Consider the following 27,145-nt stretch of genomic DNA (forward strand, 5'->3'; position numbering starts at 1 on the left):
TGGACAATATTACACTGTATAGATACACCACATTTTGCTTCTCTGTTTATCCTTACTTAGATGGACACTTGGATTCTTTCACTTTTTAGCTACTGTGAATAATGCTGCTGTGAATATGGATGCTCTTTAAGATCTTGGTTTAAATCATTTTGGGTTTTTATCCAGAAGTAGAATTGCTGGATTATATGGAAATTTTATTTTTACTTTTTGGAGGAACCAGCATACTATTTTTCACAGTGGCTGTGCCATTCTACCTTCCCGCCAACAGTGCACAAGGGTTTCAATTTCTCCACATCCTTTGCAACGCTATTATTAAGTAGCCAACCTAATATGTGCGAGGTGGCCTCTCACTGTAGTTTTGCTTTGCATTTCTATAGTGATTTGTGATGTTGAGCATCTCTTTAGGTGCTTATTGGCCATTTGTAAACCTTCTTTGGAGCCCAATGTCTATTCAAGTCGTTTGCCCATTTTTGAATGTTTTGTTATTGTTGAATTTTAGGAGTTCTCCATATATTCTGGACATTAATCACTTATCAGATAAATGAGTTGTAAATCTTTGCTTCCATCATGGGGAAGTTTTTTTACTCTGTTGATGGTATCATTTGATACACAAATTTTAAAAAGTGTCATCAAGTCCAATTTGTCTATTTTTTCATTACTGGTATCTTTGGTGTCATATCCAAAATCCAATGCCAAATCCAGTGTCTTGAAGCTTTGTCCTGTGTTTTCTTCTGGGAGTCTTGTAATTTTAGGTTTTACATTTAGGTCTTCGATCCATTTTGAGTTAATATTTCTATATGATGTTAGGTAAGGGTCCCGCTTCATCCTTTAGTATATAGATGGCCAGTTTTCTCAGCAACATTTGTTGAAAAGCCTTGTCTTTTTCCCATTGGTCTTGCCATCCTTGCCAAATATCATTTTACCATATATGTGAAGTCATCCATTTTTAACTTAAAAACTTCATAAAAAGTTTGCTTAAAGAATTTTTAATGACATTAAAAAAAATCCTCTTCCAACAGTTTCTTTTGATGTAAGAATTCCATTCATTCACACATGTATATACTTTAATTTTATTCCTTCTTTTTTTTTAAACAAGATTTTGTTGCTTTGGGAATTCTCTGGCACTTTTCCATTTCCATGTAAGTGAAGTGTTGCACCTTTAAATCTCTGCTCTCCTGCCTCCCTCTTTCACTCATTGGTACTCTTGTGGTTACACTGAGTTTACTCAGATAATCTAAGAGAATCTCCACATCTCAAGATCCTTAATCATATGTACAAAGTCCCTTCTGCCATGCCAGGTAACGTTCTTACAAGTTCCAGGATTAGAATGTGGACATATTTACAGGGCCACCTTGTGCCTACCACGCATGCTAAGCCTAAAGGTAAAGCCTGATCTTACTGAAAACTTTCAAGTTTTCTTCTAAGTTATTGAAATTTTTGTTCTCGTTCCTTTGGGAATGCCTGCCACCCATAGTTTTCTATTTTCCAATCTATGTTACTATCATCTTACTCTCCAACTTTATCTCCTCCATTTTTCTGATGTATCACTGATTTTACTTTCCGCATTATCATCTGTGATATTTTTAACTTTCAATGTGCATTTAAAAAGATTCATTTTTGGCTTACTTCAAGACAGTTACTGCCTCCTCCCCTCCAATGATAGGAATATGCTCATTTTCAATGAATAATTTTGTTTTCATAAGGCTCTAAGGCAAAGAATTTTTCTCAATTTTGTCAAGTGTAGTTACATCAAATGAAGCACTCCCCCTGGTCTTGCATATTCTTATCCCTTAAGTGGGAAGAAAAATGAGGTCCCTTTAGAGAACTCCACCTTAACAAAGCTTACTTCTGATTGGGTGTACTACAAGTTGCATGCTGGTGGAAGGAAGAGTTTTCTAAGTTACTAAAAAGTACAGAATTCGGCTGAGTGGGATAAAGATCAACAGGCTATTATATTAATGGGGCCATGGACAACGTCTTGGAGTGTAGGCACACTGGATTGCTGGTAATTGAAGTTATACTGAAAGGGTTAAAAGGAGAGTGGGAGCAGAGGAAACAAAAGGACTATGTGTTTATTGAGAAAGTGGAATTAGAAATTCGTAGAGATGAACATTGTGTGAATGATTTCCTAAGATGAGGAAGGTCTCTCTCTCTCTCTGTTTGGAGACAGAAGAATGGATCCACAGGAGAAGACACATCCTTTAATGATTATTCGAAGAGCATTCTCTCTTCCAAAGCTTTCTGTTGTGTGCGGAAAGCGGAACTAAAACCTGCTATGTATGGAGCTCCAGCCTGGGGAAGCATTTGGCTACTTGGATTCCGCTGAGATGGTCACAGGTCTCCAGGTCTCTTGAGACTCATAGGAATGTGTCTCTCCCTGCCTGGTGTGCTCTGTGGGAAGGTGCTTAGTGATTCCATGGTGGGAACTCCCGGCAGGGGACTTGAGATGGTCATCTTTGCAACAAAGGAAATTACTTTTTTTCTTGATCTGAAAGACCTCTCAAACTCTTCCATAAAAGATGAAAATTGATATACAGGTCTGTAGCAGCAGTATATATATATAATAATAAAATAAATAAATAAAATTTATTTATTTTAGAGAGGAGAGAGAGAAGAGGGGGAGGAGCTGGAAGCATCAACTCCCATATGTGCCTTGACCAGGCAAGCCCAGGGTTTCGAACCAGTGACCTCAGCATTTCCAGGTCGACGCTTTATCCACTGCGCCACCACAGGTCAGGGCAGAGCCAAGACATTTTAAAAGAGATGGTCAATTTTGAAAGTTCTTGAAATAAAATGCTTTATACTTCTGTAAAAGAGCAACTTCCCACTTAGGAGCACTAACCCAGGATATGTCAAAACTCAATGTTGTGTTTATCCTCAACTATTAGAACCGGCCAGTGCTGCTAAACACCCGTGACCTCCGAGTGACCCTGGGATGCCAGACTTTTACTGGACCCAACTGAAGGCTTTCCTGACCACTGAACAATGGGGACTTCTTAACCAACTGTGTAGATCCAAATGCACTAATTCTCCTATTCAGAGTGTAAAGTTTCGACCCTTAATTGGTATATCTACCATGAAACTAAGCACCCTTCTTCCTATCACTTCCAAACTCCTAACATCCTGTCTCCCCCTGATCCCTCAACCCTTTTTTCCAGCAAATTACTCAGGGAATGCCTTCACTGGTGTGAGTTCCTTTGCCTGGCAAGCAAATGACCTCATTTTAAAAAAGTTCTGTTCTATTCTGATATTTTTTTATATGGTGACTGCTTGCTGTGGTTTTTACAGACTCCCTGTGCCCCTGTGGGACAGTGGTGGCTGAATCCTATATTCCTGCTGCACAGTTTGCATATCACTCCACAGGGAAACTATTATAAGGGCACTAAAGGGTACCAAACCCATTCTCTTACAGTCTTTGCAGTTGGTCTAGTTCACTGTCTTTTTTGCTCTCATGCTTTACCCAAGCCTTTCCCTGGAGATGACCCTGGGGAATGAGGCACTTTGTGATGCCCAAGCAACCATACCCAGAAAGGGTTTTTGCTGGCGTAACAGACTATGCCAACAAAAAGCTACTCCTTCAGACATATGCATGTTGCCTTACACAGTCAACATGCCAAGTGAAACCTGGCTTTCTGTCATCCTAATTCCATATGAGATACCTCCTGCGCATGGCAATGGGCTGGTTTTATACAGTATAGCCTTACAGAAAGGCTTATTACATTTTCATCAGTCATAGTTGTAGACCCAAGATGGGTCCAGGCTAGCAATCAGATCTGCACTGATGAATTTGAGACATTGCTACCAATGTTTTATGAAGTCGAGTGACCTGAATATGGTTCTAATATATGAGAAATTCCGTTATTTTGCCTAACATGTTCCTGCCAACACTGATTTCAGTTCGGTGAAACTGATTTTAAGCTTCCCACCTTCAGATCTTTTAACAGAATGAATGTGGATGTATGTTTTTTAAGCCACCAAGCATGTGGTAATTTGTTACAGCACCCAGGAAACCAATACATCCACTTTGCCATGGTTATCTTCTTTTAAAGCCTGGGCTTACTGTCCTTAAACAACAGTTAACACTTACTAAGTCACCAGCATATATATGGAACGAATAACCATCTTTAAGCAGAGGTCTTATTGATATAGTCATATCTTTTGCAACTAACAACAACAAAAAAAGTAAAGTAAACCGTTTTATCTGGACAATGTTAACTTCAGAGCAAACTACTTGGCTGATTGCTATTTCGAATAAAATGGAAAGGCAACGTTCAAGGTGCTGTGCTGAACATTTTGTCTTCAGTACTATGAAATTAACACCGCCTGCCTCAGCATTGTTTAATAAATAGCAAAGCGTATACAGACATTTTACAACAGTTTTTAAAGAGAAACAAACAGTGGTCTTACTCTTGTGGTCCTGACAATAAGCACAAATCTGCATTGGTTGGCATGAGCTGTTTATACATTCTTGAGCGCAGTTATTCTGAGAGTTCACGCGCAGTCTTCCAAACAAACAAAGAAACAAAAATGTCCTCACAATGCACTTTCAGTGACACGTGGAGTGGAATTACTGGGTGTCGATGCGCAGCAACTGCTCTTTGCCATTTATTATCAGGGACTTTAACTCTCCGTCTTCTTCCACTTCCACCCTTTCTTGGCCATTCTCCACGATTCTCCTGGTGGTGACTTTTTTGCCATTAGTGATTTCGGTGGAGGTCGACACGGATTTGAAGTTCCCCATCCCACCACCCCTGCCGCAGGACATAGAGAGGGAGGAAAGGCCCCCGCTGCCCAGGGAAGCGAAGGGATCAAATCCTGTGTCAAGAGAAGAAAACCCCCCGAAGGATGGAAACGCGCTGAAGCTGGAGAAGAAGGAGGCGGGCCCTCTGCGTCTGCTTCTCCTGGAGCTCCTCCGATCCCCCAATATGTTCTCCAGTGGGTCGCTGAAGAAGTCAAACGAGAACGGGTCCTGGCTCCGGAACACCTCCCTGAAGACCTCGGCCGGGTCGCGGAAGGTGAAGATGCATTCAAAGGGGTCCTCGAAGGGGTGCTCGAAGCGGTCCTCGAAGGGCCTGCCGCTGCCGCCGCCGTCCTCCACGCCCGCCTGGCCATACCGGTCGTAGACGTCCCTCTTCTTGGCGTCCGACAGCACCTCGTAGGCCTGGGCCACCTGCTTGAACCTCCTCTCCGCCTCCTCCTTGTCCTCAGGGTTTTTGTCCGGGTGCCACTTGAGCGCCAGTTTGCGGTAGGCCTTCTTGATGGCGTCAGAGGAGGCCTGGCGGGGCACGCCCAGCACCTCGTAGTAGTCCACCATGTTGGATCGCCGGGCGTGGCCCCCCACGGGCCACAGGCCACGGGCTTTGGGCTACGGAAACACTGAGCAGCGGCGTGGAGAGCAGTCGTGGAGCATGGAGACTGCGCAGTGCGGCAAGGGCCGCCCAGGAGGACCGCCTCTTGTGACGTAGCTCGCAGCTCATTGGGCGAGGCCGTGTCCTGACCGCAAGCTAGCAGGCGTGCCCGTGCCCCACCCCACGCCCTACGCTTCAGCTTGCTCTGTGTCCTGTTTCCCGCGGGAGCAGAGGCCCCGCCCACTCCAGGCCCCGCCCGCCACTGGCACCTCTCACCTCCCGGCTCTCTGTAGACCTGTGTTCTCCAAATACAATACAAGCAAGAGGAATCTAACCCGTGCAGAATAATTTTCTTGAGGTTGGCTTTTCTGCAGGCTTTCCCTTGGCCTGAGGTACAGGTGGAGTGAATTTAGTTGTCTCCTGGGCTGAAGGACAGTCATTTATTTTGTCGGTTCTCTCAACTGTTAGGCTGCAGGACCCATCTGCTTTTGTTTAGGTGGATTAATGTCTATCGATGCTTACTCCATTCGGAATTAAAAGTCAGAAAAGTTCATTATTCAACTTAACAGTAAACCCATTACATGCAAACATTAAGTCACATTTTTATGGGAAAGTTACTTTTATAAAACAAAAAGATTTAGTGAAGATTGGCATCATTTTACTTTTTTTTTTTTTTTTTTTTTGCATCTCTCTGGCTTGGTCAAAGAGACATAGGTTTTTATATCTGCTTCTGCATTCTGTCTAGGGCCATACCACATGTCCTGAAGCCCCTGAGAAACCCCTCTCCCTACCCCTGTACACCTATGAGAGAACGAGAGTGACAAAGTCCAATATCATGATTATGGAAATAGTCTTGACTTTGTAAAATTCCCCTGAAAAATTCTTGGGGATCCCCAGAGTGCCCCAATATCAAAACGATTGAAACTTGCCAGCTGCGTTTCTAGGGGTGTGGCCAAACTTGGGATGCTGTGATTATTTCCACTAAAATTGCTATCTCACAACCACAATTTTATTTTTGACAGTTCTTGACATCAGATTTATCTCCATTTTCTCATTTTCTCTCTGACCCTGCATCTTTTGCTTTGATAAAGGGTGAGACAACACCAATAAAGGTCACTTAGTTCTAAGAGGAAAATGATTAACGAGTGAACTCTTAACATTTCATCATAAAAGGTGATAGATCCAGGAGGGTGCATGGGCTCCATCGCCAGAACACATTGCCAACTTTATAGGACCTTAACCTTACTGAGTGGAAAGCCGGGGACCTGGCCCTCGGTAAGCACGCAATAGACAATAGGAAGAAGCCGAATGGGAATAGAGTCCAGGGTGAACAAAGCCATGTGGGAAATTACAAAGCATATTTGTGGCAGAGCAAGTGATTTAGAATGGCTGGAGGAAAAGAGGCAGAAGGCAGAAGAGCAGAATGGCTTGAGAGGAGGAAGGCACTGGGACAGGGGGCTGGGTCCATTCCCAGCAATGAGGGCAAGGCTGAGGAGTCTGAATTTCATTCTGGCCCTTGGAAGCTGTTGGCCAGAGTTTCACCAGTGGTGGTGGTAGGGTGGGGCCGTGCAGGGGCTGCTGATGCCTGGAATCAGAAGACACAGATAGGGGTTGGGGACCCTGGGGGGGGGGGAGGCTGAAGCCCTGAAATAGGAGCATGGCAGCTGGATCTGAGAGGCAGTGGAAGAATTATGTGGATTCACTACTTCCTTGCTTGCATATGGGGCCTAGAGCACAGGAAGAAGGGATATCACAGCTACGCAGAAACATTTACTGAGTACTAAGGTCTGCAGAACCATGGACCGGCACCTGCCTGAGAGAGTGATTCCAAAGCTGATGCAGAAACTCTGCCTATAAGAAATGTAGATAGATAACTAGGCACACATGGGGACCGGAGACAGATGCACACTGCTAAAGCACACCAGCAGAATTAAAAGGAAAAAAAAGCTACAGAGAAAGACCACTTTGTTCCGCCCGGGAAGGTCTCATACATTATCAAGAGGTCAATGGACTTGTTTATGCAGCTCCTTTACTTTGGGAGCTTAAGCAACCTGTTCCCACCAAAGCAGCGAGGAGTGCGTGGAATGGTGGGTCCCTTAACGACTGGCTTCACCTTAAAAAGAAATTGTCTTCCAGTGGGTTCCAGTAGCTCTTTTGCAGATAACCACTCTGCAGTAGTCCCCCGAGCAAGACCACATCTCTGCCCTGCTCTGTGTTTCCTTAGCCACCTGTGTCCCCCCTTCAGAGCACATCTCACCGCGTCCTGTAGTTACCGGGGTGTTTGTCCACTGGAGTCCCCTGATAGGCACAAACTATATCTGACTTGGTTTTCTGCCGCCCGTTCTTAGCACAGTGCTAGCAGGGCCAACGCTTCACATAAGTATTTGGTGAATGGGAGAACTAGCGGTGGGTTTTGTATGTCAGGTCTGCTCAGGTTCTCGGGTAGAAGTTATTTTGGATTGCTTAGTAGTGGTTCTTGGTTGTAACTCTTGGCAGGGAGTGTAAATTGCCTACTTTTCATGTTAGTAAACTTAGTCATGGGCAGAGTTGGGCCCCAAACCATCTAGGTGCTCAGAGGTCCCAAGCAGCTCTGAGGGGCTGCATGAGGCAGGAAAGTCATAAAATTATTACAGCAGTGACTGTGTTTATAGTTCTTTGGCTCCATGTAATAATCTACAGATGAACTCTTGTGACATTGAGACTTCAGGAGAATTATTGCCCTTAATGTTGAAACTGGAGTATGAATTTCAGAATTGCAGATGAAGACACATCAACTAGCTGAAGCAGGGGTCCCCAAACATTTTACACAGGGAGCAAGTTCACTCTCCCTCAGACCGTTGGAGGGCTGGAGTATAAAAAAAAAACTATGGCCCTGGCCGGTTGGCTCAGCGGTAGAGCGTCGGCCTGGCGTGCAGGGGACCTGGGTTTGATTCCCGGCCAGGGCACATAGGAGAAGCGCCCATTTGCTTCGCTAACCCCCCTCCTTCCTCTCTGTCTCTCTCTTCCCCTCTCGCAGCCAAGGCTCCATTGGAGCAAAGATGGCCCGGGCGCTGGGGATGGCTCCTTGGCCTCTGTCCCAGGCGCTAGAGTGGCTCTGGTCGCGGCAGAGCGACGCCCCGGAGGGGCAGAGCATTGCCCCCTGGTGGGCAGAGCGTCGCCCCTGGTGGGCGTGCCGGGTGGACCCCGGTCGGGCGCATGCGGGAGTCTGTCTGACTGTCTCTCTCCGTTTCCAGCTTCAGAAAAATACAAAAAAAACACAAAAAACAAAAAAAAAAACTATGAACAAATCCTTATGCACACTGCACATATCTTATTTTAAAGTAAAAAAACAAACGGGAACAAATATAAATACAATATTTAAAATAAAGAACAAGTAAATTTGAATCAACAAACTGACCAGTATTTCAATGGGAACTATGGGCCTGCTTTTGGCTAATGAGATGGTCAATGTCCAATTCCATATTTGTCACTGCTAGCCGTAACAAGTGATATGATGTGCTTCTGGAGCCGTGACTCGTGCATCCTGCGTCACTGGAAGTAGTACTGTACGTGAGCGACGCTGCGCTTTGCGGCGCCGCCACATACAGTACTCCACATACAGATGCATCCGCATCCTGTGCTCCTCTCACTGACCACCAATGAAAGAGGTGCCCTTTCTGGAAGTGCGGTGGGGGGCCGCATGCAGCCCACAGGCTGTAGTTTGGGGACCCCTGAGCTGGAGCATTGCTCCCTCTTTTCTGTTCCCCCAGACTCGTACTGGGGGCAGAGTGCTGGGGTGGGGTGGGGTGGGGGACTTTAGAGTACGTGTGCATGTGTGTGTGGGCACACAGGTGTGTATGCTCATCTGTCAGCCCAAGACCGGAGGTTTGTGGAAGAAGAATGGTCATACAAGGAAAAGAGATTCTAAGGACCTACTCTAAGTGGCAGAATAAGAGGTGTCCTGTGAATGTGCCCCACAGGACACCAACACTTTACAGTTAGCAGTTTCTCCATGACTCTCCTAACAGATCCCCCAAGTATGGGTGGCCACTGGTGTTCATGGTCCAAATACTGGGGGGGGGGTGCTTTCATCCTTGGATGGTATAGAACAGCAATTGATCCCAAGAGGAAAGAGCGAGATGCTCAGTCCTGTCTGCACTCCAATTTGTTCTTTCTGCAGCAGGGGCGTTTCTATTAAGCAACTGCCATGTTTGTTCCCTGACCCTTCACCTGGTTGTTTGGGGCACCAGTGTGTGCTGGGTATTGCTGCACGAGCACATTCTATTGTACTTGGTCCCAAAGTCCTGCCCTCTGCCTCCTCTCTGTTTATTTCGATTGGATAACGACGGTGGGGACCACAGCTCTACGTCTGACTTCCAGTTGTAGATTTCTATAGTGGCCTCACATACCATTTTCCGGGCACTGCGGGAGGCCAGTGAGAATTGAGGTTAAGAGCAGGGTCTCTAGGCCCTGGCAGTCACGGCCTGGGTCTCAGTTCTGCTACTGAGTAAATGCAGGATTCTGGGAAATCCCTTTGTCTCTCTGAGGCTCGGTGCTTTTGTTGGTGAACTGGGAATAACTGTATCCGTCTGTACAGGATAATTCTAGGAGATCCCCTAAGATGTGTTGTCAAGTGCCTCCTACCATACTTGGCCCATGGTAGGAGGTGAATGCTCAATAAATACACATTATTTTTGTTCACCTCTCTCTTTTGCTTCAACAAGGTCATCAGAATTCCCCAGTGTCTTCCTTTCTCTAGCCCTGTGGGCCTGTGATAAGTATGAGTTTTGTTTGGTTGTCTATTTTAGTCTTTTATGTACAGAGTTCTTCTCACTGCCTCTCTGAATGAATACAGGGCTGTTCTGCAGAAGGCCCTCTGTGCTCATGTGCTCAAATCGGCTCCCACCACTCTCCATCCCGTCAGCACTCGGTTCCTTCTTAGCCCTTTGCACAACCTCTAATGGGTCTGTTTATCTGTGTAAGTCGTCAGCCTGTCTCTCTTGATGGAGGATGAGTTCTGGGGAGGCGGGAGCCTCCAGGCCCAGCGTTGGGCTGGATTCAGTAAATACTTGTAGGATAAATGAATCACAGATGATTGAACTGCAGAGAAGGACATTCTTAGAGGTTTCCATGGGTCAAAGGTGGGCTTGCAATGTCCTATTCTTTTTTTTTTCCTAAAAGGCATAGTTAGCTTTCTCTTTCATTTCTGGAAAGGAAGTCTAGTTTTCACCATATAGCACTCTTTCCTCTCGGGTAACGCTCTCTTGGTCCACGGAAATACCAACGTGACCGAGTAAGAAGTGCTAGAGGTGCTTTGCCTTCTCTGTCCATTCAAGAACGTGATCTGCCCGGTTGCTGAAAAATTCCAGCCAGTTGAAACTCTTGTCGCCTGTTAAGAAACCTAGTAAAGCCCTGTTAATTTCGAGAAGTGAACTTCCTGCTACCCTTACCTGACGGACAGCCGTCATCACGTGACACAATCAAACATTAACCTGGCGTATAGATTGGTTCTTGGAACAGGTACATGGGCGAGGACAAACCTCTGGCAGATGAAGTCTTGGTAGCAAAGGCCAGGGCACCATGGCGGCAGGGTACCAGGGTCCACGTCCGCTTGTCCTCGGCCTGCTGCTGTGTGCGCTCGGTCCGGCTGTGTCCCGGGGTGGGAGGCTGTTGCTGGTCCCCATGGACGGCAGTCACTGGCTGAGCATGCGCGGGGTCATCCAGCAGTTGCATCAGAGGGGACACGACGTAGTGGTCTTATCGCCTGACGCCGCGGTGCACATTACCGAAGGACCGTTTTACACCTTGAAGAGGTACCCCGTGCCGTTCCGAAGGGAGGACCTGCAAGCGTCTTTTATCGGCCTTGGGCATAATGCATTTGAGAAAGAGTCTTTCTTGCAGCGTTTTATCAAAACGTACAAGAAAGTCAAAGAAGACTCGGCTATGCTTTTGTCCGCGTGCTCCCACTTACTGCACAACGAAGAGCTGATGACGTCCCTGGCCGAAGGCAGCTTTGATGCCATGTTGACAGACCCTTTCCTTCCTTGCGGCCCTATCGTGGCCCAGTACCTGTCTCTGCCTTCTGTGTTCTTCTTGAATGGACTGCCATGCAGCCTGGACTATCAGGGTGCCCAGTGCCCCAACACACCATCCTATGTGCCCAGGGGTCTGTCCTTTAACACAGATCGCATGACCTTTCTGCAGCGGGTGAAGAACGTCCTCATCGCCTTGTCCGAGAATTTTCTGTGCAATGTGGTTTATTCCCCATATGAGTCCTTGGCCTCGGAGGTCCTTCAGAAAGATGTGACTGTCCAGGACCTGATGAGCTCTGCGTCGGTCTGGCTTCTCAGAAGTGACTTTGTGAAGAATTACCCCAGACCCATCATGCCCAATATGATTTTTGTTGGTGGGATCAACTGCGCCGGCAAAAACCCGTTATCCCAGGTGTGTAATCTGAGTGGGAAATTTACAAGCCTGTATTCCCGCAAGTACTTTGGGTAGATAGATGAATTTGCCGCAAATATGTTTGAATGAGCATGCCTTGTTTCAAATGTCCTCTTGTGTTAACTTCTACCTTGCAAATTTCCTAGGTTGAGTTGTAATTTCTGTCTGTCTTTGGCATTGTCTTCTTGGTTATGTCTTTGGATCTGAGACTTTAGGAAATATTCTTCAGGACTTTAATTCTGTGGGCTCCAGTGGATAATCATCAATTAGAGGCAGTAAGAGTTAAATACCATATGCTTAAAGAGCCCTGGGTTCAGGGTTCCTTGCAGAGAACAAAAGTGTTTGATTGAGTCAGGCATGCAAGATTCAAGATCGCTGAAATTTTGACATCTGTAGGCTCCAGGAGGGAAAGTTGTGTTACTATTCCTAGTTAAACCACCAGTTTCTAGATATTCCAGTGTCCTAATCTGTATTCTACAGTCTCATTTTGTCTAAGAAAGAAATAACCAGGTAGCCAGGCTCTGACATTGGGCAGAAGGGTGACGAGTCTCACTCTCTACAAGGCTCATCTGTTAATTTCTTTCTCAGAATTTAAGGTTGCAAAAATGTAGCGTTCACGTCCTCTTCCTGGAGGTGATTGAGGATAGCAGGAGAGGTGCCTCAGGAGATGGGTTGGGAAGGGTGCTCGAGGTGCCATCTCAGTGGGCATTCATTCATTTATTCTTTAAGCATTGTAGTGTGCCTTCAACGTGATGCACATTTTAAATGGTGATGTAACTGTCATTGCAAGGAGAAACTTTGGGTGGGGGAGAAAACACCAAGTGAGACATCAGGGCTGGGTTGTGCCTCCACCGCACTGCCGCAGACCAGCTTCCCTCAGGGGGTGCTCTGGTCCCTCACCTATAACGTGGGGAGAGACGCAGTGATCCCTGGAAGATCTCGTGGCAATAAGGTTCTGATACTCGGTGGCCTGTTGGGCAAGTTTGTGTCTGATTGGGGTGGTCTGGTTAAAAAAATAAAAAGTAGGTGCTATTGATTTTCTAAAAGCAAAAGGAGAAACCTGAATGGTATAGACTCCCATTCATGATTCTCTTTGAGACACAGGAAAAGGAAGAGATGAGATACATTACCAGACCAATGGGTACATCTCAGGTCAGAGGAAAGAAAGCTAGTCAGCATGTCCAATGAGAGAGGTATGAAAGAGAAATATTTTTGGTATCACTATGAAGGGTCCAAGAGAAATTGATTGTGCTTCACATTCATCTTTAAATTTGAAAGTCTTCACTTTGGAGACGTGCATACATAATGGAATTTCCTTTTGAAACAGAAGGGCTTCTCTATGAACTTGCATGAATTCCCGGTTACACTGGCCTTCTCATAGTTCCTGGGACATTCCAAAAAGCTTTCCCAGTTCAGCACCGTTGGACACTCTGTTCCCTCTTTCTGAGATGCTGTTCCCTGAATTTGTTAGGTAACCACCTTCTCATTTTTTCAGGTCAGCTTCAATGTCACTTTTCCAAGGAATCCTTCTCTCTAAGACAGCGTCTTGCTATTTCTTTGATAATACATCAAATACCATGATTATTTCATTTAGATAATCATTTACTGACTGTCTCTCTATGTGTGGGGACAGGGACCACTTCTGCCAGGGCACTGCATCTTTAACACTTGGCAATGGGTGTGCACATGACTGGTGTCCCATAACACCAGCATCTGAGGCATAGAGTAGGTGCTCACTCAATATGAATGAATGAAAACAAACAATATAAACTGAGGACAAGTCACCAGATAGGTAGTAATCCCCAACAGTTCTTTATATTTCTACAATTGTATACAAACATATGTAGACGTATAGAATTTTTGGTTGCTCATTGAGCACTGTATGCGCAGTTATCAGTATGTCATGGGTGTTGCTCTAGATCTAAATATTATATATGTGTTTTTAATTGCTACATAGTATTTGGTGATATTTTTGTGCCACAGGGTGTTCTGTTAGCTATCTATTCTAGTTGCCCAAGGAGGAACATTGAAGTTTATATTCCAGGGTTTTTTATATTCTTGTTATTTGAAACATTAATTAGCAAAGATAAAATGCTGTATAGTTTTTAAAGATATCAGGAAGTGTGTGATACCTTCCACTTTATTCTTCTTTTTCAAGATTGCTGAGGCTATTTGTGTTCTTTTTTGGTTCCATGTAAGTTTTTGGAATATGTGTTCTATATCTTTGAAGTATGTCATTGGTATTTTAATTGGCATTGCATTGAATTTATAAATTTCTTTGGGTAATATAAACATTTTAATGATGTTTATTCTTCCTAACCATGAACACAGTATATGTTTCCACTTGTTTGTATCTTCCTTGATTTCTTTTATCAATGTTTTATAATTTTCTGAGTACAAGTCTTTAACCTCCTTGGTTAAATTTACTCCTAGGTACTTTATTTAATTTTTTGTTGCAATAGTGAAGGGAATTGTTTCCTTAATATCTCTTTCTGACATTTTATTGTGTATAAAAATACCTCTGATTTCTGTGTATTAATTTTATATCCTGCCACCTTGCTGAATTTGTTTATCAGGTCCAGTAGTTTTTTGTATTTCTGTTGTGACAGTTGTTATTTCTCCATTCTCATTTCTAATTTTACTTATTTGAGTCCTCTCTCTTCTTTTCTTGGTGAGTCTCGTTAAAGGTTCATCGATCTTGTTTACCCTTTCAGAGAACCAGCTCTTGGTTTCATTGATCCTCTGTATTGTTTCTTTAGCCTCTATGTCATTTATTTCTGCTCTGATCTTTATTATTTCCTTCCTTTTACTACCTCTGGGCCTTACTTGCTGTTCTTTTTCTAATTCTCTTAGATGTAGGGTTGTTTATTTGAACTTTTTCTGGCTTCTTAAGGAATGCCTGTAATGCTATGAACTTCCCTCTCAGAACTGCTTTGGCTGTGTCCCATAAATTTTGAGTTGTTGTATGTCCCATAAATTTTGAGTTGTTGTATGCTCATTATCATTCATTTCTAGGAATTTTTTTTATTTCTTCTTTGATTTCATTGTTAACCCATTTGTTATTTAATAGCATGCTATTTAGTTTCCATGTGTTTGAATATTTTTTAGTTTTTCTGTTGTGGTTAATTTCTAGTTTCATGCCATGTGGTCAGAGAAAACGCTTGATACTATCTCAATCTTCTTAAATTTGTTGAGCCCGCTTTTGTGTCCTAACATGTGATCTATCCTAAAGAATGTACCATGAGCACTTGGAAAGAATGTATATTCTGCTGCTTTAGGATGAAAGGTTCTAAAGATATCTATTAAATTGAATTGATCTAGTGTGTCCTTTAAATCTGCTGTTTCTTTGTTAATTTTCTTTCTTGAGGATCTATCTAGTGATGTTGGTGGGGTATTGAAATCTCCTACTATTATGGTATTGCTGTTGATCTCGCCCTTTATATCCATCAAAGTCTGTTTTATATAATTAAGAGCTCTGATATTAGGAGCGTAGATATTTATGATGGTCATATCTTCCTGCTGGATTGTTCCCTTTATCATTATTGAAACCACTTTTTTGATATTAATATCACCACTCTTGTATTATTTTGGTTTACATTACATTTCCCTCATACCTCTTTAGTTCCTTTTTGTCTTTAACCTTTTGTCTTTTTTTAATTATTTTTTTAATTTAATGATTTTTAAAATTAAAATTATTTTTTTAATTTTAAAATTATTTTTTTTAATTTTATGATTTTTAGAGAGTGAGAAAGGGGGAAGAGATAGAGAATGAAAAAGATCAATTGATTGTTCCACTTATTTATGCATTTACTGGTTGATTCTTGTATGTGCCCTGACCAGGGATCAAACCTGCAACGTTGGTGTATTGAGACAGTGCTCTAACCAGCTGAGCAACCTGGGCAGGGACCCAGAACTGGTATTTTTAAACTGGCCTGGCAAGCTCCTTTAATTGGTGAATTTTGCCTGTTTGTGCTCAACAATTGATAGATCTGATTGTAAGTCTTCCAGTTGAGTTTCCTTCTATCTGACTTTATTGTTGCCCCTTTTTCTGATTTTTGCCAGTTTGTCAAGTTGCTGTTTATTTTCAGTTTTCCCCTTTATTAAAGAATGCTACTTGTCAACCGATGGTCATTGGAGCCAATTGAACACCAACAGGATTTCCTAGATTGGGGTACTGTGAAGAAGGACACTTTGTTCACTGCAAACAGCTCTGTGACACAGCACAGCTGTGGGCAACACAGATGTGGAGCAGCTCAGTAGTGTTACGGCTCCAGTATGATACAGCTGGGCTGTGAGGAAGACCTTGGGTAAGGCTCCTCTCCGGCTAGATAGCTCTGCTCTGCTCTGGCGAGAAGTCTGCATTTTCCAGTCATTGGTGGAAAGGAAAAGTGCACTCTCTGAGCCACAGGGGCACTGATTTATATAGAGAGAAGTCCTTGCTCCTGGCCTCTGATTGCTCTGTCCTCATGCAAATGAGGAATACAAATCCTTGCAGTTTGAATGGCCAAGAAGCACTGTCTTGATTGGTCAAAATGGAGCCTCCCTGATTGGTTGCTGAAGATGCCAATGGGAGGGATATAGCTGCGCAGCTCTAATGGGGGAGAGTCTTAGTCTTATTAGTTAAAATAGGGTTCAAAGAACCCCTTTATAAGGGTTGGCTCAGACAGCAGGAACACGGCGCAGGTAGGAGGTTCAAAGTGGGAGGCAGGCAGCTTAGATCTGGCTTCTTCCTGAAGCAAGGTTTGCATGAGAGGCCCCTGTTTAGACACAGCTGCTAGGCTCTCTGTAAGTTGGAGCCCAGTTAGCCACCAGGAGCCTCTCTTGGTAGGCATCTTCTTTCTTGGGGTCAACATACTCTACACTTCCATTCCTCTAGTGAAGATTGTCTTGTTCCCAATGCTCTTGGTAAAAGTCCTGAACTTCAAGAATAAATGTAAAAATCTATATTCAATAAAGAGAATCCACAGAGAAAGCATGGCCTGGCATCGGATAAACTTTTGGGATGCCTGAAAAAACAAAAGATGGCAAAATAACACTGAGGGCAAAGGAATGGAACTCAAGGATTCCAAGGTGCCATTGCCCTCACAGGGGGAGACCATCTGTGTGGACATGTAGAGATTCAGAGATGCTATTCACACGGACATGTTGGTCTGGGGAAAATAGCCAAAGAGAAGGTCAGTGAGAACAGAGACTTGACAATGGCAAGAAGAAAGACTGGGAACCAGGGAAGCTTGCTGTAACCGTAGGTGACTCTGAATGCATAATGGGAAAGTGACAGGTTTTCAACATGCTAGGTGCTTAATAAGGGTTCTTGCAAAACAGAAGACACTTGGGAAGGGAAAATTTAATAAAAGCCTGAAACTAAAAATACTAAATTATCAGCAAAAGTAAGGAACTCTTTTAAAGGCCTCATAAGAGGCAGGAAAGTCAAGGGTTATTCTCAGTTCACAAACACGTTGCTCCACTCTCGGGCTGTTCCAGAGTTTGTGAAATTGCAGCAAGGTTCACGGGGAAGTTTTGCCAAGTAGGTGGTGGGTCTCACCATCACTGAGTCCCATAGGAGCAGGTCCAGAACAGGCGTGGCCATGATAACACAATCTACGCAGTTTGCCCTTGTGATCTCTAGGTGAACTTTGGCGCCATTTAAACTTTAGCCAAACGCTGATATTTAACCTTGGGTGCTTCCAGCGCTGTGGGTTCCTTTTGTGTTATCACACCCTGCTGATTGCCGAGGGGGTGTGGAGGGTATGCAAGGAGGGGAAATGAAATTTGCTCCTTCCTTGACACCATTCAATGGTCAAACGATTCAATGGTTAAACGTTAAGAGTGGTTTCACTCAGGAGTGAAAGTAATGGTCACTTAGAGCTGAACTGTCACTCCCCAGGAATGAGGGCTCTGGTGCAGATCTTAAGGTGAAAGGACCTTGGAAAGAGAGTCTTCGGGGTGTTCTTGCAGCAAACCCAAAATACAGTGTGGTGGTGGAGAGGATGACCTTTCGGATGAGCCCAGTGGAAAAGGCCAAGACCCAGCCTCTCGGAGTCAGAGGCTTGGAAGGGAGCTTGGGGCTGGGAGGGTGCACTGAACAGGGGGCTCTCCTTGGAGGAAGGCTAGGCCAGTGTTTTAGCTGCTCATGCTCTGCATCACGCTTGGCAGGAGTCTCTGAAAACCGTGTGTGCTGAGCCCTGCCCAGAGTCTCCAACAGCTTACATCTGGGGTGACCAACATCTGGGTCTGCCCATGGCTGTTCAGGTTCTCACACTGAAAGTCCACGCTCCAGGAAACCCTCAGTTCTGGGCAAACCTTGCCACACTGCACACCTCACTCATGCCCTTGGCATTCTTTGGAGACATATACCATCTGGAAGGCCCTGGCCGGTTGGCTCAGTGGTAGAGCATTGGCCTGGCGTGCAGAGGTCCCGGGTTCGATTCCCGGCCAGGGCACACAGGAGAAGCTCCCATCTGCTTCTCCACCCCCACCCTCCTTCCTCTCTGTCTCTCTCTTCCCCTCCCGCAGCGAGGCTCCATTGGAACAAAGATGGCCCGGGCGCTGAGGATGGCTCCTTGGCCTCTGCCCCAGGCGCTAGAGTGGCTCTGGTCGCAGCAGAGCGACCCCCCGGAGGGGCAGAGCATCGCCCCCTGGTGGGCAGAGCATCGCCCCCTGGTGGGCGTGCCGGGTGGATCCCAGTCGGGCGCATGTGGGAGTCTGTCTGACTGTCTCTCCCCGTTTCCAGCTTCAGAAAAATACAAAAAAAAAAAAAAAAAGAAAACCATCTGGAGACTCTCCGAGAGTTGATAACATCATTAATAACCTATAGTTGGAGGCAGAAATGACCTTCCTTATTATGCCTTGCTCTGTTTTCTCTAAGTGAATTATCACTGTGTGTGCACGTGTGGCCTTGCATGTCTGCGTGTGTGCAGGTGCTTGCCTGTGTATGTGTGTGTGTGCATGCTTAGGTTTCCTGAAAACGGGAATTGGCTTTGAAGGGTGGGCACAGAACAGGCTGAGCTCAGATGACGGCAGGGGGTGAATCCAGGGTCTTCCTTGTCCTCTGCCCGGAGACACGGCCACCGCTCTTACCTCCAGCTTCGCGTTTCAACGCCGTGGCTTCCTTTGCAATTCTTCTGACCGCCGCATCCTTCCGGAGCTTTCGTTCGACACCCATCTCTCAAGTCTGCTCCCTGGTATTTCAAGGATAGGTCTTTGACATTTGTGATCCGTATTCAGCTGAGTGGTTGGGAGTCCCTGCCATCACTGTCTCTCAGCCCCCCACACACGGACAGTTTCTGGACTTCCACGGTGCTTCCTCCAAGGAAACCCCTGACTGCTTTGTGACGTTCATTAGTAACTAGAAAACCACTCACTGTTTACAGTTCAGCTATATCCGAGCTCATTTGATTGAAAAGCAATTACTCTTTGATAAAAAAGATGACTTATCGGCAGGCAATAAGGATGCCATCAGCACCAGGAGGAACTTTGAACCCAATCAAATGAACCAAACCGTTCGCTAATGATGCTGTCTTGCGTGCAGCAGGGAAACCAGCTGGTGTGACCTGCAGGTGGCTTGTCGCACAGCCCCTCTCTGTTCTTCATTCCTTATTCCTTGGGTCACCCGGCCCAGAAGTTTCTTCAGAAGCAAGTCTCATTGTCTTGAGTTTCATCCTTAAAGAACCAAGACTGTAATGCCCATAAGAGGCCTTTGGAGTGGACTGCTAGGGGTGACCTTCCTTGGGTGACAGTGATGGACAACTTGCTATCAGGAATCAGCTTCTGAAACAAGACATGGGCAGTCGGTGAGGGTCATATGCTAGGTGGGTTGGGACTCAGGTCTGTTCGTCCCTCCCACGGTGGCTTTGGTGACCAAGGTTTACTCATGTGGCCTTGCCAGGTCCTGCACCCCACAGGAGGGGCTCAGATTGCTGGTGCACACTTGGCCAGGGTTTCTGACCCCCACCTTGTATCGCTCATACCTAGGAAAGGACATTTTGCTTTTATTGCACCTTATGGAACTCGCAAAGAAAGAGTCAGATGTCTTCCTGCTTGTTGTTCTTGCTAAAGCAGGAAAGTTGATTGACACTCTTTAGAAAGCCCTTTTCCAGGAAAGCTGGAAAAATGCAAGGTGGATTGGTTAAATGTCAGCACTGAGTTGACATGAGTATGCTTTCTAGTCATCCAAATGGGTGGCTCACTCTGGAAGACTCTGCCGCTGACGGCAGGGCAGCTGGAGTCGTTGAAGGTCGTCTCCTGGTGGAGTTCTTTCCTCAACTGTGAGCCTAATTCTTCACGTGCTGAACCTTTGTGCTTTGGCTCTATTCGTTCTTTCCAAGTGAAAGCAATGTATTCTAGAGGCCTTGAGAAGTGGTACAGGCCTTGACTACAGACTTTCTTAAAGGAGAAGGCAGGAGTGTTGGAGTCCACAGGAAGCTCTGGACTCTCTCTCAGCAGCCCTCCTGTCCCCTGGGACCCCGGCTCACAGCCCAAAGGGCTCCCTCCTCTCCACGTTCAGACTCACAGCCCAAAGGGCTCTCTCTTCTCCACGTTCAGACTCACAGCCCAAAGGGCTCCCTCCTGTCCCCCGGGGCTCTGGCTCACAGCCCAAAGGGCTCCCTGCTGTTCCCCGGGGCCCTGGCTCACAGCCCAAAGGGCTCCCTCCTGTCCCCCGGGGCCCTGGCTCACAGCCCAAAGGGCTCCCTCCTCTTCTGCAATGCGCCCTTAGCTCGCCTTCCCTCTTTCCCTCTTTCCCTCCCCACCGCCATCTGCTCTCTCCTTCCGCCCCCCTTCCCTGCAGCCTGCTCTCTTCCCCAAACCTTCCAGGGGCCCAGCCCGATGTCCTAGGGAAGTGGGTCAGGTGTAATCTCTGATAGCTTTCCTTTGGGAGAATCAATTAACACATTCCCTGAATTCTACTTCTGGAAGAACCGGAGAGATAACTCAGCACTGAAGCCTGTGAGCAAGACGCATTTCTCCCGTGAAATGGAGTGAGGCAGGGAGACATGCGGTAACACGCTAATACACGCTATAACACACACTAATACATACTGTAACACATGCTGACACACACACACACACACACACACACACACCTTTAGTCACATTCTCAAGAGGAAGATATCCGAGTTATAGCTTAATGTATGCAGTCGCCCGAAGACTAGGAGAAAAAATTAACTGGAAATTTCTCCCCTGGCTCTAGGAATTTGAAGCCTACGTGAACGCTTCCGGAGAACACGGAATTGTGGTTTTCTCTTTGGGCTCAATGGTCTCGGAGATTCCGGAGAAGAAAGCTATGGAGATTGCTGATGCTTTGGGCAAAATCCCTCAGACAGTAAGAAGATTCTCTGCTTATTTATCTCCACAAGAGGTCTAAGCCCAGAACTTGCAGTTCTGAATTAATTCTGATAGCTGCGCGTTAGACTTGGGTCTCCTGCCGTGTCCCAGTCATCAATAATACCAAGTTCTTCTTTCTGCAGTCCCGCTTCTAACGACCCTGCAGAGCCGCGGCCCACTTCGCTGCTTCGCTTGGGTGTCTCATTTACTCTAGGGGACTCATAAGTGTAGTAGGGGGAGTTTATTTTAAAAATAAAATAAACAAGATACTGTTTCTTCATATTAAATAGAAATATTCCTCCAAAACGCTGCTGGTTAGGACAGTGGTATATAAATGTAGATCTACACCCACTCGTTTATTAAGTAAACTTTCCCTTGGAGTGCTGAAAAGTGCAAAAATCGTAAATGGATATAGCTTGGTGAATTTTCACAAATTCGCAAAATGTTACCAGTCCCCAGAACCTTCTTAGTCACTACATGCCCTCTCCCCTTATCAAGCTTCTGTTCGTTGAGAAAACTCCACTTTCTAGCTACTATAGCAGATTTTGAAAAAAAGAAAAATCATGCTTTTTAAACTCTCTCCTTGTCCGCAAGGTCCTGTGGCGGTACACGGGGACTCGGCCGTCGAATCTGGCGAAGAACACGATCCTCGTCAAATGGCTGCCCCAGAATGATCTGCTTGGTACGTGGAGAGGATGTGACGTGTAGGTCAAAGCAAGGTTACATTCAGCACAGCAGTTCTAAAGGGTTGTTGAGCTGGGAAGTATGACGGCCACCATATTCCGCCCTGCTTTTTACCCAGCGGGGGCATCTCCGCCCCGTTTTCTTCCGCCAACTTCTGCTAGGGCCACACGCAGACGGCGCCGAGTGCTTTTCAGACCTTAGGTGATGCCAGCTCGGGACACTCAGCGAAGTGACCGCCGGCATCCCTCCCTTTTTCCTTCCCAGGCCACCCGAAGACGCGCGCCTTTATCACGCACTCTGGCTCGCACGGCATCTACGAGGGAATATGCAACGGCGTCCCCATGGTGATGATGCCCTTGTTCGGTGATCAGATGGACAACGCCAAGCGCATGGAGACCCGGGGGGCAGGCGTGAGCCTGAACGTCCTGGAGATGACGTCCGAGGACTTGGTCAATGCCCTCAAAACCGTCATCAATGACAAAAGGTAAGAGAGAAGGGGCAGAGGAGCGGCACCTGGGTTTCACCTGTCAGATCCGCAGCAGACAGTCACACAAATACGTAGAAATCCACCTCTGAATCAGGCGAGTTGGGATTACTATTCATTCTATGAAAGAGGGCTTGATTCGTATAGAGTCGTAGGAAGGATCTTAAATGTCCTTTTCCCTCATGGATTTAAAACCTAATTAAAAAAAGAAGGTCACCATCAGAAATGCCTGATCTAGAAGCCCCTACCAAGAGAGAAATATTCCATTACGGGAAGCATAGTGTCTGTAAGATAAAGACAAACCAGGTGCTCAGAAGTACAGTCTTTCCCAGCACTGAAACCTGTGAGAAATTTTGGCCATCAGCTTTATGAATGGGGTAGGGTGGGGTCATGTGCTGTCACTCATAATGAAAGGCTTATAATAAAGAGCAGGGATCACTTTGTTCAAATGGGGCTCTGAGAATGGTTCAAAAGGCAACAGAACAGCCATCAGATCAAATGAACCTCTACATGAAATTTATCGTCTGGTTGTCAAGCTCCCCAGTAATAGGCGGATGAAAACCTCGTGGAAAGAAGCGATGCCCAGGGGTAGATTTCAACCAGCAGCCAGTAATGTGTGTGTGCGATTGCGTGTGTGCGCATGGGCATCCATGTGTGAGTGCGTGTGTGTGTCTGTGTGTGTGTCGATGAGAGTGTCAGGAGACTTTCCCTGTAGTAGTTGCTTCATTTCAGGAAAGACGTCTGTCAGGAGGGCAGATGGGAAACCGGGAAGTAGGTTCAGATGGGAGGAGACATGGGAGGGGGGTGCATACTGAGCCTGGAACAAGCTGCCCAGAGCAGTAGGCGTGGTTCTCATCCCTTCACTCTGATTGGCTGCTTCTGGAAGCCTGGCTGGTCCGGGTCAGACTGGGATGCTCACACATCAGCACAATTAAAATTGACCTTCTCAGCCCTGGCCAGCTGGCTCAGTGGTAGAGCATTGGCCTGGCATGCAGGAGTCCTGGGTTCAATTCCTGGCCAGGGCACACAGGAAAGGCGCCCGTCTGCTTCTCCACCCCTCTCCCTCTCCTTCCTCTCTGTCTCTCTCTTCCCCTCCCGCAGCTGAGGCTCCATTGGAGCAAAGTTGGCCCGGGCGCCAAGGACAGCTCCATGGCCTCTGCCTCAGGTGCTAGAATGGCTCTGGTTGCAACAGAGCAACGCCTCAGATGGGCAGAGCAACGCCCCCTGGTGGGCATGCCGGGTGGATCCCGGTTGGGCGCATGCAGGAGTCTATCTGACTGCCTCCCGGTTTCCAACTTCAGAAAAAAAAAAAAATCCACCTTCTCTCCACGTGCTCATGAAGCTCATTCTTGAGGTTCCCATTAGGAATATAAATTTCATCTGTTATTCAGCGGTACAGACAACTACCCGAAAACTAAAAATGACTTGGTAGAAGTTCTCTAGTACATTATTACTATTATTTTAAAAAAAGACACTAATCCATCAGCTTAAGTTATTAATTCACTTCATCTTTTCCTTTTTTGAGCCACCATGACCTGTGAATTATCATGTTTCCAGCCCTCTAAGCTTAAACTATACATACATAAAATAAAGAGGAATGGAGAAAATCTAAACAGCAGATTATGTGACCAGGCCCTAGCGGGTGCTCAATAGTCAATGAATGAATGAAAGTCCAAGGAAATCTATCTTGCTTAAGAGCAGATTTATATAAATGAAAGATGCTGACCAGGATGTACAGATGCGTATCCCGATAGAATGACAGGCATGTTTAAGGACAGCGACGACCATAATTACTCCTGAGTAGAAGCATTTTCTCCCTCTTCCTTCTCTGCCCCGTCTTTCTTCTCCTTCTCTTTCTTTTTCTAGGGCATGAATACTAAGCTTTGAAATGTGGAACCCATCTTGGCTTGGGGGGCTCCGATTCAGCAGTCAGCACTGTGCCAAATAAACAGGACTCCATTTTTGCCTAAAAAGGCTGCATAGACACAGCCTCGTGCAACATTGAGATCAATTAAATTGACAGTATTAAAATGATCAATTCAAATGGCATTGTCTTGGAGATGGCACTTGAAAATGGCTTTTGCTTTGGCTAGATGTGATTGTTCACAAATTCAAATGGGAAGCTGTTCGTAACCTCTTTATCTTACTATCATATAAAGAAAATATAATTTAATTTTACCAAAATATCACTAAAAAGAAAAGAAGAAAGTAGCAAGTAGGTTTCAAATACTTTAAAATTATAATTTTGACTTCCAGTTTTCTTTTTTCCTTTCCTTTCCTTTCCTCTCCCTTTCCTTTCCTTTTTCCTTTTCCCTCCCTCCTTCCCTCCCTCCCTCCCTTCCTATAAAGAACATTGGGTATGTGCATGCATGTGTGTGTTCTTTGCTACTTAAAACAGAGACACATTTTTTCCTGACCAAGTTTGGGAAAACCTGGTAGCGTTTCTCACCGGAGGTAAGCGTGCAAGCATAAAGGGACTTCACTGCCGTCGGCGTTCCAGGCATTCATTGACACTGCTCTCTGTGTTTAGCTACAAAGAAAACATCATGCGCCTCTCCAGCCTCCACAAGGACCGCCCCATCGAGCCACTGGACCTGGCCGTGTTCTGGGTGGAATACGTGATGAGGCACAAGGGAGCTCCACACCTGCGCCCCGCGGCCCACGACCTCACCTGGTACCAGTATCATTCTCTGGACGTGATTGGCTTCCTCTTGGCCATTGTGCTGGGAGTTGTCTTTGTTGTCTATAAATGTTGCGCCTTCGGCTACCGCAAGTGCTTTGGGAAGAAAAGGCGTCCTAAGAAATCTCACAAATCCAAGGCACACTGAGGCGAGGGTGGGAAATGAGAGGGCCCCAAGGGGCAGGACCAGTGTTCAAGTCATGTGATGCTTACGGAAGAAACACTTCGCTGTAAGTTAGGTACGCAGAATGTTTTTTTTTGTTTGTTTGTTTTTTTGTTTTTTTTTAAATAATAATTGCTAGTCACACGTGTAGGTAGAAATATTTGAAAATGATTTCGGTCCCCTCCAGTACCTTTCATCTGGACGACACTCGTTACCTTTCCAGTGACTTGTCAGGAAGGTTGGACGGGTCTTTCCTTCACTCTGAATTGCTTTCCTTACTCAGACACGGGGCCTGTTGGGGACCCACGGCTGCCCCTACCTCCAAGGATATGGTTCTGACACCACCTGGCTTCTGTGGACTGTTGTGATGTAGTCCTTCAGTCATAATAGCAGGTCCTAATGCATCCCCATGCTCCACTAATGTCACTTTGTGTATTTATAGAAGGAAACGTTCATTCCTTCAAAGCCCAGTGCCTCCTACTTGAAATGAATGAATGACACGAGTGTCCTTTGAGAACAGCATGTGATTTCTTTCTTTGGGGTAAAAAGAATGGTGCACCAAATTGATGAGCCGTGTATTTGAGAGGATAATCGTCGCTCGTGCCGAGTGGGTCTGCATTTGATGAAAGGCCGAAGTGTTGCGTCTGGCCGGTGCCCTGTCCTCTGCCGTGTGCCTTCCACCGCTAAACACACGTTAATAAACTTGTATAAATGATCTCTCTCCGGTGTCCTTTTCATTGATGTTGCATTGATTTGTTGTTAAATGACATGTTCTAGTTACAGAAGTCATGCACGATTATGACAGAAGATTTGAAAAATACGGAGTTGTACATGTACACACACAATAAAAATGGCCTGCAGTCACGTTCCTCAGAGATCAGCCCGGGTGCTCTTTTGGCAAACGCACATACACTGTGGCAGCCAAACCATGTGTTTCCAGTGGGTCTCTAACACGCTTTCTCGCTGCACGCTGCCCCGAATGCTCCCCAGGTCTCCGTATAAACACTTCATTCGTTTTTAGGGGCCAAGGTCTACCCTATGGCATGGATTTACCAAGATGTATTTAACCACAGCTTCCGGGAAGATCCATACTTCTTTTCTTTTATAAAAGGGGAAAAAAAAACAACAGCTAAGTTTTTGCACATATTCCCGACTATTTCTGTGAGAAAGAACTTTCCAACAGAAGATCCATGGTTGTCTCAATTTGGGTTCCTCGGTGGTGAGGATTCAAGAGCAAGTTGGTTATTTGGGAATCCCAGGAAACCCTGTCTGTCATGGGCCAGCCGTGGGGAATTGGGACAGGGAGTGATGGCGGGCAGGAAGCCGGCTGTCCTGTGGGTGATGGAGCTGAGTCCCCCTGGTGGATGCCGGGAGTCGGTGCAGAAAACGCGCCAGGCCCTCCGTCTCTTGTCTGAGCACTTGCCTTGCCAGTAATTGGCTGCTCCCAAGTGGTTATTAATTTTCTCTGGAAGCCAGAGCGCCCACAGGAGAGAAAGGCAGGGGTGTGGGAGGTGGGCTTGTGTGCTGAAGAGAGAAGAACACGGGACATCTGGGTGGGGCAATGTCGCATCTCATTGCAAGCGCTTGGAAGTGTTCCTGGACTGCATTTCGAGGTGGTGTGAGAAATGTTTTAAATTTGCTTTGATTTTATTATTACAATTAAAAGTTGATTTTGGGTTTTTTAATTTTTTTTTAAATTTTATTCATTTTAGAGAGGAGAGAGACAGAGAGGGAGAGAGAGAGGAGAGAGAGACAGAGAGAGAAGGTAGGGAGGAGCAGGAAGCATCAACTCCCATATGTGCCTTGACCAGGCAAGCCCAGGGTTTCAAACCGGCGACCTCAGCATAAAAGTTGATTTTGGTTTTTACAAAGGCATGAGCCATTCATGTTTCTTTTTTAGTTCCTTCACTTGTTTTTTGATGGGGTGCATTACCCCGAGGATTTGCTGAGAGCACTGACTGCCCCAGGGAGAGTATCCTCTGTCACGGACTTGGGAGTATTTCCTCCACTTGTTCTTTGCCTTTAATCTTGTTCACGCCGCT

General features: G+C 45.8%; 2 protein-coding genes across 5 annotated transcripts in view; one reads left to right on the forward strand and one right to left on the reverse strand.

Moving 5' to 3' along the window:
- The window catches only part of LOC136378883 (UDP-glucuronosyltransferase 1A1-like), a 47,981-nt gene extending 22,777 nt beyond the window's left edge, over window positions 1–25,204 (forward strand). For 3 of the 4 annotated variants that reach the window (XM_066346257.1, XM_066346254.1, XM_066346256.1), the window contains exons 2-5: window positions 20,959–21,090; window positions 21,687–21,774; window positions 22,041–22,260; window positions 24,791–25,204. In XM_066346257.1, the coding sequence (XP_066202354.1) occupies window positions 20,959–21,090; window positions 21,687–21,774; window positions 22,041–22,260; window positions 24,791–25,088 (738 nt within the window). In that variant the 3' untranslated portion in view covers window positions 25,089–25,204. Of the gene's footprint in view, window positions 1–10,853; window positions 11,772–20,958; window positions 21,091–21,686; window positions 21,775–22,040; window positions 22,261–24,790 lie in introns of those variants that run through there. The other variant, XM_066346255.1, reaches the window with a different exon arrangement.
- Window positions 4,140–5,683, reverse strand: LOC136378884 (dnaJ homolog subfamily B member 3-like). The gene has a single exon (XM_066346258.1). It carries the CDS (start codon window positions 5,312–5,314, stop codon window positions 4,568–4,570), a length of 747 nt encoding a protein of 248 aa, XP_066202355.1. The 5' UTR covers window positions 5,315–5,683; the 3' UTR covers window positions 4,140–4,567.
- Window positions 25,205–27,145: the final 1,941 nt, after the last annotated feature.

The sequence above is a fragment of the Saccopteryx leptura genome, chromosome 7 (assembly GCF_036850995.1).
Source record: "Saccopteryx leptura isolate mSacLep1 chromosome 7, mSacLep1_pri_phased_curated, whole genome shotgun sequence".
Taxonomy (NCBI): domain Eukaryota; kingdom Metazoa; phylum Chordata; class Mammalia; order Chiroptera; family Emballonuridae; genus Saccopteryx; species Saccopteryx leptura.